This window comes from Hoplias malabaricus, chromosome 1, assembly GCF_029633855.1.
Source record: "Hoplias malabaricus isolate fHopMal1 chromosome 1, fHopMal1.hap1, whole genome shotgun sequence".
NCBI lineage: Eukaryota > Metazoa > Chordata > Actinopteri > Characiformes > Erythrinidae > Hoplias > Hoplias malabaricus.
Genome location: NC_089800.1, coordinates 39310214 through 39324741, shown reverse-complemented (window position 1 = coordinate 39324741; position 14528 = coordinate 39310214). Strand labels below are relative to the sequence as shown.

Genomic DNA, 14528 nt, shown 5'->3' with positions numbered 1-14528 from the left:
AGACCCATAATCCACTGCATTGTTTGGTTAAAAAAAAACCCTGCATGTCTGAAAATGTTTACTACCTTCCTGATTTTAGTTCCTTATAACAGTACACTATGTAGTGAATAATGAATTGGCTGCTATTTTGGACACAGGGTAAGTGTGATGACTCAACTGTTACGACGATACCCCAGGTGGTTGCAAAGCTGTTGTTAGAATGAGTCACAAACCAGTTCCAGGGTTGTTTCACTCACAATCACTTTTAATGCAACAGTCCGCTCACACTAATAGTTGGACTGGCGCCTTGTCCAGAGTGTGTTCCTGCCCTGCACCCAGTGTTTCCGGGTGGGCTGATGCTGCACTACAAATATTTTGTGCCTTAATACACTGCATATTCTTTGTACACAGCGCCTTCTTTGTATTGTACTCTAGGTTTTGTGACAGGAAGCATTTAATATCAAAGCACTCAGTGTCTTAACAATATAAGCCCGGCAGAAAATTCGATTTTTTTAAGCGAATCTTTTAAACTTCTATAATTATTCTCCGTTAGTCTAATAAGAGAAATGTCTGCTTTTTCAACATTTAATTGCCAACGTCTACATTATTAATTGCATGTAGATACCACATGATGCAAATTAGTGGTGCTCAAAATAATGGTGATAGGAGTCAGTCTTCTAAAACACTTGATGGCTCAGAGATTCACTTCAGATTAGTACAAATAGTTATGAACGTTGCTCAATGTCTAGAATGCTGACAGTTTAGAAGCTTTTTCCCCTTAAAAGTAAAACATAGCAACCCACTAATTTGCAGGAACAGTAAATGTTTTTAAGTTTTGTAAATTACCACTATTAAAATAATTTTCTTGCTTGAACGTTAAAAACAGACAAAATTAATATTTTAACCGCTTAGATCCATTAGCTCCTGTTGATTGAGGATTCTTGCACGCCCCCTAGTGTCTGGCAGCTATATTTTAATACGACAGCGGCAGACTAGACTAAACTGTTCATTGTAGTATTTGGCCTACACTATGAAATTAGTGTTTTATTAAGGTATTCTCTTCCACTGTTGGCCATTTCCATGTCTCATTATACATTTTGAGGTGAAACTTAATGAAAAGTTCAGTACTGAAACTATTAAAACTAAAAACAGATAAATGTAAGCAAATAAATCAACCTTTGCATTCATTCTTTTAACTGCACTTACATTTTACTAGAAACATAAGTGACCAGGTTTTAATGTACCAAAATAAAAGCCAAATCAATTCAGGGAAGGGGGGGGGGATGAACAGCAAGATGCCGGGCCCTTTGTCCCACAGGCACTGCCCATGTCTTGCATACAACAGACCTGCAGCTTTACTTGACATGAAATAATGCTGCTGTGTTGGAGTGTGAATGTAGCCATGGCAAGGGGTGGGGAAAAATGAAGAAAATCCAAGGGCCCTGGCCAGAAGACTGGTTCTTTTTTTTCTTTTTCTTTTTTTTTAGCTATTGCTAGACAGTTTGACATCAGCACAATAAAATTTTACAAGCTGAGATTGTACAGTTTTAGGACATAAAAAAAATCTGAGGCTGAAAAACAAGTGGTATTATCATAAATCACCATTATTAATTATATTAATATATCATATTAATACCTACAAGGCTGTTTTTGTTGTTCAAGTTTGGAACACCAACCATTTAAAAGTTTAAAAAAAAAAAAAAAAAAAAAAAAAAAAAAAAATGTGGATTCAGTCTTGTGGGTGGTCTTAGCAGAGGTTTAGCAACTGCATCCTCGCTCTCCCCTCTCTCTCTATGGAAGGTGCTCTGCATCCTCTAACACTACTCACCCACTCTGGTTCACACAGCATGGAATGAAAAAGTAGAAGCAATCCACAGAGGAAAAACAAGCTTGCACTTGGCTTTTTTTGCCTCCTTCTTGTTTGTAAAAATATGGAGATATGTACTGTGACAGCCCATACATTTCCAATGGGACTGACTGACTTGCTTAATTGCTCATTACCTAAACCTTCAAAGTATTAGTGTTAACCAACCCAAAAATATACAATACAGTACATCACATTTTTTTTTACTTCACCTTTACCGCAAAATATGGGATATTGAAAAATATTAATGTCTACATTACATGAGATTTTTTTTTGTTTCTGCAGATCCCATACAAAAAAAGAGGAAAATTGAACTGAAATTTTCTCGCTGTGTCCTTTACAGAATACCATTTCCAGTTCCCTTCCCTGACAATTAGACATAAACTCAGCCTTGAAGATGTGTCAATGCATCTTCTGTAGACAACAGGGAGGGGGAAGTGGGTGTATAATAGGTTAATCATTTTTCTTCTCCTCCTCTGGTTTATCTGTGATGGCCGCGGTTGCTGTGTCTCCCACTGGTGCCTCGGCTGAGTTTTCCTTACTCTGGTCCATTCCACTTGTGCCAAACTCATTGACGCGATTGGGATCCACTCGATAGATCCACCTCTGATATAAGTAGATGAAGAACACTACATCTGTTGAGGAATAAAATTAAGTTTCTTTTAAAGAAATAAACAGAAACCCAAGAATTACAGAGGAAGAGAACTTTAACTGAATTTTGAATATTTGCACTAGTTTATTAGTTCATTTAGACATACATTTTTCTGCAAAAAAAAAAAAAAATGTTGAAGTACTCAAAAGTAAACACTCACCATCTCGAAGACATCCTATTCTGTACATCATGGGCATTTTGATCACAAAGGCAAATAAGTCATCTATGAATGTGTTTAGTGCCTTATAAGTTAGCATTCTCCATGGAAGATGTGCCACTGACTTCATCTTGTAGTTGATGAAGAGCTGTGGCGTCATGGTGATGAAACCTGCAAAAAGGAATTGTCGATTTAAAAGACTGCACACAAGTCCTAATCACACAGAAAAAAAAATACTTTCATGACAGTTTCCCCCTCCAGGAGGTAGTTGAAAAATAGCTGAAGACTTGAAGATTATAATGGCTTAGATTTAATATATTGTCAACACCTTTAAATAATATTATCTTAATTTAGGCAAGTTACAAGTTGTCTCCACTTCTGTCCCTTGAGGCGAACACATGCTTCCTCTGAGACACGTAAGGCCAACCCATTGCTTCCCCCCCACCCCAACTGCCACTGCAGCAATGCCACTGAACAGTTTAGCATATCTGAGGTGAACTCAAACTGTCCAGACCTGTCACATCATCCAGCACCTGAGTTAGCTAGCAATATGTGCAGTGCTAAGGGGAGAGGGACTGTCCTACCCACCCAGTGTGTGAGGCCAACTGTTTTGGACAACTGTCAAGGACTTCAAGCCTCGGATAGCTGAGGCATCACCTGGATATGATACTGCGAAATCCAAGGCAAATGCCAAAACCGCTGAACCACTCAGGAACCCCCATTTAATATCTCTTTATGCAAGCAATTTTGTATAAACAAAGTTGAGGTGCCTTACAAAACACATTGTAATTTTAAAGCCGAGTTTGAACATCCACTTGAAAATCAACATCTGTTAAGCCCTAATCTGTTAAGTATTTAGCTGTAAATAAGAAGTAAATATGCACTTACCAAAGGTTAACAAAAACCCATAGAGCATGCTGAGCACCCATGAGTACCAGCCTTTGTGCTCTACATAGATTAAACTGTAAACAGCATAGCACCCAAAGAGTGGGTACAGCAGCCAGGACAGGTACTTAAAGGCCATCTAGTTAAAAAGCAGACAGAAATGAGGATTCTCAAATGACTTTCATACAGTCTTTCATACAGCAAGGGCTTCAATCCAATGTCTCCATTTGTGTGCATACTCACATCGTCATAGATTTTGGTTGAGGATTCAACATATGTGGACTTGTCTTTGAATATCAACCGTGGAAGTATTCCTGCAATCTTATTCTCTCTATCCAGCTAAGAAGATACAAAAGAATTCAAGGCATATGGTTAAGGACATTTTGGTGATGACCTGAACTATTTCTTTTTATAGAAGTTAGCATTAATTCATAGAATGGTCTTACTCACTCTGACATCCATGACTTTGGTAATCTTCCAGAAGTCAATGAGCAGGCCAATAAAAACGCTGACTTGCACCACAAAGTTGGTCTCATTGTCCAAGATGTAGAGGAGAACAACCAGTGACTGGAACACCCCAAATATTATGGAGCGCACTGATAACCCCTCCAGGGACTGGCGGCTGTTCCAGAACTGAATATCTGAGAACAGATTTATAAAGTATACTTAAAAATGACAAAACATGACAAATGCACAATGCAAAGTAAATTATAATAAGGGACATATGATTATACTATAAATACCTTACAATAGCTACAATAAAGGAGAGGATTAAAAATGTATAGTTTAAAATAAACATTAAACACAAACATTTATTACCTGTTACACAGACATACACTGGGTGTCACAAAAGTGAGGTAACAGAAAAGTAAGGAAATATCCATATAAAAGTGTGTGATCCAATATTAGACAGAGCAGAAACAATGTCCTAGCAGGTGTCGTCCCCCCCGTGTGACAAAAATTGGATCACAGTATGTTATATGGCCATTTCTATACTTTTCTCCTACTTCTGAAACACCCTGTACATGCTCAAGAAATGCATGTCTGCCCAGTGAACTCACCGTTCTTGAACGCCAAAAACTCAAAGATGCTGTGGACAATGGACACAACAATGGTCAGGCCAAGCAGATAAGGGTTGGTCTCCAGCAACGCCACCTATTGAAAAAGACATTCCTTATCCATCCATCCATCCATCGCAAATGGTACAGCATGACCAAAACTAAAGCAGCTGGAATCACAGACAAAACTTAAGACCTTAACAGAGTCTTGATCCTCATCAGATTGGTCGTATGTGTCCTCGCTCAAGAAGTTCCAGGGTGAGCGGGCGTTTTGGGCAGCATACAGCTGCCAGCGCCACAGAGAAAGAGGGCAGTAGGTGAGTCTCAGAGGAAGCTTCTTCAGCGTTTCGTTTATAGGGTAGTAATCTTTCTGTAGATTCCAATAGTCATTGAAGTAAACAATGGGATAGTAATCGCCACTCACGGCATCAAATTTCACATCTGAGAGAAAGACAGAAATTGAGAAAACACAGAGTTAAATGAGGACAAAACATTGCATTATAAGGAATATACATGCTTAACTTACAAAGAAAAAGTAAAATAATGTTAGCTGCTTTAGGACTGAGTGTACTCACGTTGGTCCAGGGGTGGGGGCACCGAGCCTTTTACCCAAGCTGTATGATCATCCACCATGTTGATGGTTAGGTTGGGATGCCAGTGTGAAATGATCTCCACAGGACCATGACTCTCTGCCCTCTGTGAACATAAAATAGAGAAACACACTCAATCTACTTTTCACTTCTTAATAATGCAAGCTTTTTACTGTCACAGAACAATGTAAAACTAAATATTTCCTATTGATTTAACACATGGAGTAGTGGGCAGCCATCCCAAGCCCCCAGAGAGCAGTTGGGGCTTAGGTGCCTTGCTCAAGGGCACTTGAGTCATGGATGTTGAGACAGCATTGCGCAATCAGCCACCCAACCCCCAATTTCCTGCTAGTTAAAAGTGCCAGAACCAGAAACCTTATAGACAAGCTCGCTTCTCTAACCATTAGGCCACGGCTGCCCCCATATTTTGCATACATCTTAATTTCTACAGGTGCTGGTCATAAAATTAGAATATAATGAAAAAGTTGATTTATTTCAGTAATTTCATTCAAAAAGTGAAACTTGTATACTCATTCATTACACACAGACTGATGTATTTCAAGTGTTTATTTCTTTTAATTTGATGATTAACTGACAACTAATGAAAACCCCAAATTCAGTATCTCAGAAAATTTGAATATTGTGAAAAGTTCAATATTGAAGACACCTGGTGCCACACACTAATCAGCTAATTAACTCAAAACACCCACAAAGGCCTTTAAATGGTCTCTCAGTCTAGTTCTGTAGGCTACACAATCATGGGGAAGACTGCTGACTTGACAGTTGTCCAAAAGACAACCATTGACACCTTACACAAGACACAGAATGTCATTGCTAAAGAGGCTGGCTGTTCACAGAGCTCTGTGTCCAAGCTCATTAATAGAGAGATGAAGGGAAGGAAAAGATAAAAATGTTTACAGGCAATAGGGATAACCACACCCTGGAGAGGATTGTGAAATAAAACCCATTCAAAAAAGTGGGGGAGATTCACAAAGACTGGACTGCAGCTGGAGTCAGTGCTTCAAGAACCACCACCACACAGACGTATGCAAGACATGGGTTTCAGCATCGCATTCCTTGTGTCAAGCCACTATTGAACAAGAGACAGTGTCAGAAGCGTCTCACTTCCAAAGTTATGTTCTCTGGTGAAAGTAAATGTATTTCCTTTGGAAATCAATGTCCCAGAATCTGGAGGAAGAGAGGAGAGGCACTGAATCCACGTTGCTTAAGGTCCAGTGTAAAGTTTCCACAGTCAGTGATGGTTTTGGGTGTTATGTCATCTGCTGATGTTGGTCAACTGTGTTTTCTGAGGTCCAAGGTCAACACAGACATCTACCAGGACGTTTTAGAGCACTTCATGCTTCCTGCTGCTGACCAACGTTATGGAAATGCAGATTTCATTTTCCAACAGGACTTGGCACCTGCACACAGTGCCAAAGCTACCAGTACCTGGTTTAAGGACCATGGATTCCCTGTTCTTAATTGGCCAGCAAACTCGCCTGACCTTAAGCCCATAGAAAATCTATGGAGTATTGTGAAGAGGAAGATGTAATATGACAGACCCAACCTTGCAGAAAAGCTGAAGGCCACTATCAGAGCATCAAGGGCTCTCATATAACACCTGAGCAGTGCCACAGACTGATCAACTCCATGCCACGCAGCATTGCTACAGTAATTCAGGCAAAAGTAGCCCCAACTAAGTATTGAGTGCTGTACATGCTCATACTTTTGATGTTCACACTTTTCAGTTGGCAATCATTTCTAAAAATCCTTTTTGTTTTTTTGGTCTTAAGTCATATTCTAATTTTCTGAGATATTGAACTTCAGGTTTTCATTAGTTGTCAGTTATAATCGTCAAATTAAAAGAAATAAACACTTGAAATATATCTGTGTGTAATAAATTAGCATAATATACAAGTTTCACTTTTTAAACTGAATTGCTGAAATAAATTAACTTTTTCATGATATTCTAATTCTATGATCATCACCTGTATAACTGTCAAAAACATTTTGAGAGGAGGCTTTTGCATATTAAGCTACTTATTCCTGTCTATCAAACACTGTCTACCTAACTTTTGCTTCTGCAATTATCTCAATCTGCTGTCGTATTACTTGAGAATGTTTGCTTTTGATCACATACATTGTTTGCAAATCGTTCTCTTAAATGTGAAATTTGTTTTTGTCGATTAAATGTCAGTTTCCTAATCATTTACATGACTAAAGGTTTCATGCTAAAGAAGTTAACAGGACAAACCTTAATCATCTCAGGATCAGCCTCTGTTTCTCCTGTTAGTAGGTTCTTGGTCTTGAGGAACTTCCTGCGCTTGAACTTGTTCAGCACTGTCACAGACGTTCACAGAAACAATCAGAATAAGCACCACTAAACATATGTGCATGCCACTACAAAAATTAAATATGACCTCTGGCTGGGCTGACTTACTTCGACTGGTGTGGACAGTGGCCAGTCTACGATACTGGCCTTTGCGTTTAGGGTCTGGGTGGAAGCTGCTCTTGGTGAAGTACACATGGATGTAAAGAGAGTTGTTCTGTTGTACACTCTAAACCAGAAACCCAGAGAAATTAGATTTATCTGCTTTGACTGTACATTTAAAAGCTGAAACCACTGTATGATGTCATCACCCAGCTGTATTTATAGTATACAGTGAAATATAATTTCAACTAGTCTAGGAGTGCCAATTAGTGTCTAAATTTTACCTCAGGCGTGTCCAGTTCCTGGTAATGCTCATAACAGCCATCCCCTGCCTCTCCTGTGGCCCAGTCTCCATAGACCAGGTCCCTCTGGAACCAGATCAGGGCTTCTGTGTTGTTGAAGTCTGAAAATATCTCATTTTCAGAGATATACACATGAAGATCCTAGAAATAAAGAAGGTCACAAACATTAGTTGTGTCATAATCAAACATCTGTCTGTTTCATAAACATAACTCCTACTGTCCTCCGGTGATTTGGCAAGCAAGGCGGCATGACAATAGTCTCTCTGTGTACACAAACATCTCTTTAAAGTGTAAAATTCTAATAGATTTTACACTTCTTTTTACTCCTGCTTTTTATTTAGAAATCAAGTGTAATAGAAGAATGTGTTTTTAGGTGTATTAGATAAATGGCACTATTTTAGTATTCAATACCATAAGGGTGTCCTTGGGGAAAAGGTTGCGGCTGGGCACTCGGGGAGCACCTGCAGGGGTGCTGGGGTCAGGAGTTGACGGGCCTCTGCGGAACCAGCTGCTGATGGCCCATATGATGAAGATCCTGGATAATATACAACCAAAATATTGCAACAGAGTACATGCTCTATATACATGCAGGACAAAAATCCTCTAAAAAAGCACATCAGGCAATTGCCAACATTAGACAGGGCAGGTCTTAACAACATAACCAATTAGCAAATAAGATGATGCAAATTGTCACTTTCCAATAAAAAACATGCATCTCTAGTATTGTCAACTTTTAGTTTACTACCTCATTTGAACACAGCAGCTGTCCTTCATTATGTGTGGAAAAATTCATGATGAATGGAACAATAGAAATTGTCCAAAATAACTTTCTTTTACACTGCCTTCCACTGAATGTTAAAAAGATTTGTAAATGTACTATTTTTGAAGATACGTGTTTTTCTATTGGGCAGCGACAAAATATATCACTATACAGCTATATAAATACTTCAATTTACTACAAAATATTGCATGTGTTCCAACAGGTTTCACCCCTACAGTATTAATCGGGAATATTATACCTGGAAAAGTGTTGTTTACATTACACAACTTTAAATAGCACCACACTCTGAATAACATAAGAAAACAGCAATGTAGGCAATCTCTTACTGGCCCTAAATCAATTACTGCCATGATACATTAACTAAGGATAATAACAATAGCCAAATTCATGTAAAATGACAAATATAGCTCAGATACAAATGTGGCATGTATGTACACATTTCTATGACTGTCAGTCCTCTGGGACTAATACTGCTGTAACAACCTGAAACATTAACCAAGCCTCCGACATCAATTACTGCCCTGAAAAGTGCCTCCTGAGACCAGTGGCTTAATCTCTAGTCAGCCTAAACTCTTGTGAACACAAATGAACATGATAATCCACAGTGTTAGGAGTGTTGACCAGCAGACCAGGCCTGAAGGAATTATGATAAATTCAGAAGGTTTACAATGCCAGCATGTCATACAATATCACGGATAATGAACAAATCCAGGGATATGCCTTGCTATATTTGTTTAGAACTGGCCATATAAAAATATAAAATATTCTCCAAAAACATTTACTAATATGACACATATTAAATATTTAGCTGTTAAATGCAAATTTAAAGCACTCACCTGAAGAGAACGCCTTTAATGACTTGCCAGGCATTAGGCTGTTGCTGTTGCTGCTGCTGGGGGTCTTGGGCAGGCGCACCTGTCTGAGCAACCTGGCCAGAAGCTGCAGAGCCATTGCTGTTTACCTGCTTAAAGCAGAGTGCACATAAAAATGATTGAACACTGACAAAAGACTTAGTTTTCACCTGGACAATTAATGAGACTAGTATGTTGCATTATAAGTAGATGTTAACCACATATTTTGACTTGTCAGCCAAATACACTCCTCTACACCTCATGTATATAAATGGCATATATATTTTTTATTTGCTTTTGATGCCCTGAAATTTCATTGCTGTTGACAGAATACTTACCAGTCTTTCCTTGCATGCTAATAAACCATTATTAGTTGTTTAACGGCATTCACATCTAGTGGTTATCAATTTTTAACCCTTTAGATCAAGGACATTGTCAAATTATGCTAAATTTCATTTAACAATTTGAGTTAAAAACAACCCCAACACAATATTTTAAAATTAGATATTTCTTAATGAAACATTTTGTTAAAAGGGTAACTCAAGTAAATAAAGAAATATGTAATCATTACTAGGTGTCATGTAAAGATGCCCAAAACATGTTTACAACAGTGCCACATCAGAGGAATTTTTGGGTAAAAATCTAAGACCCCTTCAGATGATGTATCTAGCAGAAAGGTCTAGTAATAACATTTTTTGACCCTCAGGAAAAAATGCACAGCTAAAACATGACAGTGAGAGTGTGTGCCATTCCAATTTACTTCAAATATTTAATAGGATCAGATTCAATCACTGTCCAGTTACTGCTGATATCAGCCACCTGGTCTCAGATCAGCAACATTATAGAAAAACCTATGAATTTATAAGTTACAAAATGTGGGAGACGTGCATGCTTGTGTTCAACTAAATATTTGCATACAATAAAAATGTATGCAACTAACCATTGAAATATTCAATGAGCCTATCCTCTTTCTCTAAGTTACAATAAAATAACTTGTCTCTTAGTAAAGCCAGAAAGTCCAACTAAAGATGGAACAAAATCTGAAGTATTTAACAATCAATGTGTGTAAAATATATCTCAATCACGTTATAGCATCAGCATTAAACAGTCTTGCCTGCTAATTGATTTTACGTGTGAACATCAATATTTGTGCCACAGGTCTAATTCACCAGATGGAGGGGGAAAAAACAGACCTGTGCTGACCTCTATTGCTCAGTCTGGTATAACTTCCAAAAATGCTCAATACTTAATCATCTCTGACCAGCAAACAAAACAAATTATATACCCTTTCAATCTCTCAGAGGCAAAACTGGGACTGTTGGCAGTAAAGGATTTAAAGAAATCAAACAGTAGCATGTCCTGTGGGAAAGGAAACCCCACCTGTTCACATCAGGAACAATGTGTATCACTGCGAGAGAGATGATGAAATGTTTCTGTTTGTGAAGCAAAATTAAACTTCAACCACGTGCTAAGCATCACAATGGGATAAATCAGAAGCAACGCCACAGATGTGAATATGAGGAAGTGTGATCATTGTGTGATGATTCTTTACTCAACTGAAGCCGACATTACACATTTCACACCAAATAACTCCTTAAAATCGTAGGCTAACAATGCCGAAACAATATCAATACATATTATTCAGTAACTACAGGGACAATAATGTAAACTCATCAAATTATTCTTAAGTTCTAATGCTGAAAGAAGTTTGGACCTGATACAAAGTCCTGGCAAGGACTCTTAACGAGAACCTCAATGACGTTCGCAACAGACAATATGAACAATTGTGATCATATAATTTAAATTACCAAGAATGGTAGTGGTACTAAAAAGATGAAACAATATTTAAATAAATAAATAAATATTTTGATGGCCAACGCAAATTCCTGCAGCTAACAGTGAGCTATTTTATTCTATCAGTGTATTTTGGCATTCACTGGGCTTCCATGATACACAGCTATTTACTGATGCAATACAGTCATAAAATTAAATAGTGATTACCCAAAAATAGAGATACATGTTTAACCTGTGTCCCTATTACCTAGAGCTGTTCCTAGAAATGCTAAGTGGAATGTTTATCTGATTACAGGGCTGATAGTAAGATTGTCTAAAATGTATTTTGTGATATTAAATCATCTCAAAGATGAAACACTTAATATTGAGGTTCAGACTCTGTGAACAGGAGCAGATGTGTGCCTTATCAGTTCATCAATTCACAGTATTTCAGGGGCTCATGAGCAGTGAGTCGTAAAGAGCCTCACTCTCTGGGTGGGCAGAATGACCACCTTTCTGCTCAATGTGCCTATTAGTCTGTCAGCTGATGGGACAGATCTGGCCAGTCTGCACTCTCCTCCAGAATATCAGGCTGTTATGTGACATTGCCTTATTGTCAGTCTGACAAAAGAGTGAATTGGTCTCAGAGAGGGAAAATGGCCACCACCACACAGAAGGAAGTCTAAAATTGGATGGTTAGAAATTTAGGAATTAAAAACTTGAGGGTAAATTAACCACATTGAAAATCTTTTTCAGCACCCTTCACAACCTGCATAAAGTCATACATTTGTAGAGGACAGAGACTAAAAAGAAAGGCAGAACTTATGTGAATCTGATCTTAAAAGATAGTAAACTAGTTTGTGGCTGCAACATGCAAACTCATCATGTCCCCCATTATGTGGGCCTGCCAAACAAACATGAATAAGGAAGTCGACTGTGGACACCAGCTGAGGGTCAATGATTAAACACGTGCTGCTTCAGGGTTGGCAGACAAAAGACTTGAGTGAATGATCACTGGAATTGCCACCGACAAGACCATCAGATTCATATAATTCTTAGTTTCAGTCAGAGACATTAAGAGGTTGCGTGACTGTTACAAAGGACACGACATCACTGTGCCAAATACCACCTGAATTTAGTCTGAGAAAAAGACAACAGAACGAGCGGTTCATGTGTAATATAAAAGTGTTGCCAATTTTCCAGCTATGTTTAGGTATCGAGACGAAGAAAAGACGACGAGCTATGTGAAATGACGTTAATCCATCAAGCTCCAACGTTAATGACTGGCTGTGACAAGAGAGATTAACTGCTTTGTTGACGAGGTAATCTATACCGAGATGTTACCTGCAAAAGCATCTTAAAGAATATTTAGTTCTGGCTGGCGTTATTCCATTTCACCGTAGGCGGGTCTCAACGCTAATTAAGAGTTAGAAAGTCACAAGGAAAAAAAATTCATAACTGAAAACTGAGCTTTATGTCTCTGACAGTCGCCACATTTAAATGTGCAGCTTTAAATATATATATCTCACGAAATAACCCTCCCAAATATAACGAAGCTGATCCGAAAAGTTAATAGACTCTCATTCGAATATTCCGTTCCACCTTAACTGGCCCCGCACTTCTCCTCTTTGCCGTTTAAGGTGGACCGGAGAGTTCCAATGAGAAGCAACCGTAAAATAACGTCGTGTCCTCGTCACCGACAATGAAATAAACGGTTTCAGTCGGGCATTAAGTGAAGCTGTGAAGACAGCACAAGTGTGAGCGTGTATCCACTCATCGATGTAGGTACGGAGAAGCGGGTGACGGCTGAATGACGGTTTAAAGCCCAGCGTTAAAACTAAAGTGAGTGAACGTTAATGTCTGAGCGGCGACCCGGCTCCACGCTGAACCACCGCCCGCGGAAATCTCTCTCCCTAGTACTCCCACTGGGCGCTACTACCCGGTGGAAGGCAGCGACAAAACCGTGTGGAAAAACCTCACCTCGCCGTTACTGACGCTCTGCTGCAGGGTTGCCTCGCTCTCCTGCGCCGCCATCTTACCTGTCTCTGTCGCACACTGTAATGCGGCGATATCGGACAAGCCGCGGGTCTCGCGAGATCGGGGGTCATCCGACGTCAGTAAAACATAGCATCAAGTCTCGCGCGATTTGTTTAATGTAACGTTGGTCTGGCCGTTCTGTGTAACCAATAATAATAGGGAGTCAGGCGACAACACTGTGCATCCAATGCCGTAAAAATGTTAACTTCATGAAGTGACTTAAATATATTTGTGCTTCACTTAACATTAGCCTATTTCTGTCAGCGGCCATTGTGCTGCATGCCTTTCAATATAAACCGTTCTCTACATTCAACTCTGGTGAGTTTCGGCTTAATTTGAGTCAAACATGAAAGACCAGTTCATTACCGGTCTTTTGAGTTATGTCGGAGAACCGATGGTCCAGCACAAACAAAAGAAAAATGTTAGGCACCTTGTATAAAATATGCACTTAAAAATAACTACGAATATTACTAGTGTTTCATAAAATTCATAATATAATTATTTTAGGTGTGAAATTATTAGTTAATCTTCATTATTGATAATTAACCTATCACGTACTATAGACGTATAGTTTGCTACTAAAAAGGTAATTTCAACCGGATTTTTTTAATCGCTTGAGCTGACTCATTGAAGAGAGTCGATTCAAAATTAATTGGCAGAGCTCAGTTAATTCTGACAAAATTGTCAAAACAAAACAGTGCCATTTTGTAAAATGTTGAGTAGTTGGAATTTGGGCCATCATTGTGAAGACAAATTATTTCATATATGTCTTGTGAGAAATGTTTAAAATAATAAAAAAAAGTTCTTTTTATGCATTAATAAAATGAGACAAAAAATGCCCGACTTCAAAGAGAAACAGCAAGTACTAACTTGTTTGGTTCCCAAAACAAGTGTCTGAAAATATTTGACATTCTGCAGTACAGCCTGAATACGTATACTCCCAAAATTCCTTACCACTGTTTTTGTTTGACTCAGACATTTAATCTGGATTCTGAGGCCAAACTCATGGTGTACTTCTTTTTAATTCTTTTTAATTAAATGAAAACCCTTAAGGTTTACTCACTGTGATTTACATGTCTTTGTCATATTGGAAAAAAAAACATTAACCCAGATTTATTATCTCAAATTCACATTTAAAAAATGACAAATTATCACAGTCATTTCCAAA

At 38.5% G+C, this 14528-nt stretch overlaps 2 protein-coding genes across 3 annotated transcripts in view; one reads left to right on the top strand and one right to left on the bottom strand.

Annotated features, from left to right (window-relative positions):
- Positions 1 to 278: 278 nt before the first annotated feature.
- Positions 279 to 13421, bottom strand: clptm1 (CLPTM1 regulator of GABA type A receptor forward trafficking). 2 transcript variants are annotated; one of them, XM_066678068.1, is made up of 14 exons: positions 13304 to 13421; positions 9536 to 9663; positions 8330 to 8453; positions 7901 to 8059; positions 7626 to 7743; positions 7440 to 7525; positions 5171 to 5291; positions 4792 to 5036; positions 4599 to 4692; positions 3988 to 4178; positions 3781 to 3876; positions 3541 to 3676; positions 2656 to 2823; positions 279 to 2478 (listed from the first exon to the last, which is right to left on the bottom strand). In XM_066678068.1, the coding sequence occupies exons 1-14, from the start codon at positions 13355 to 13357 to the stop codon at positions 2297 to 2299; spliced, it is 1902 nt and encodes a 633-aa protein (XP_066534165.1). In that variant the 5' UTR covers positions 13358 to 13421; the 3' UTR covers positions 279 to 2296. The 2 variants fall into 2 exon arrangements, with proteins under 2 accessions (XP_066534165.1, XP_066534166.1); XM_066678069.1 differs by having other exon boundaries at positions 9536 to 9660; positions 13304 to 13402.
- A 134-nt stretch (positions 13422 to 13555) lies between these two features.
- hip1 (huntingtin interacting protein 1) overlaps positions 13556 to 14528 on the top strand; it is a 48372-nt gene continuing 47399 nt past the window's right edge. The window contains exon 1 of the transcript XR_010801732.1: positions 13556 to 13678. The gene's annotated coding sequence lies outside the window, so the exon portion shown is untranslated. The remainder of the gene's footprint in view (positions 13679 to 14528) is intronic.

Bases quoted from the DNA above. Each gene is read 5' to 3' on its own strand.
- clptm1 (XM_066678068.1), bottom strand. From the start codon at position 13,357: ATGGCGGCGCAGGAGAGCGAGGCAACCCTGCAGCAGAGCGTCAGTAAC. The intron at 4,693-4,791 runs GTCTTAAGTTTT...CTTTTTCAATAG, and splicing joins AGGATCAAGACTCTGTTAAG to GTGGCGTTGCTGGAGACCAA. The intron at 3,877-3,987 runs GTGAGTAAGACC...GTATCTTCTTAG, and splicing joins CCAAAGTCATGGATGTCAGA to CTGGATAGAGAGAATAAGAT.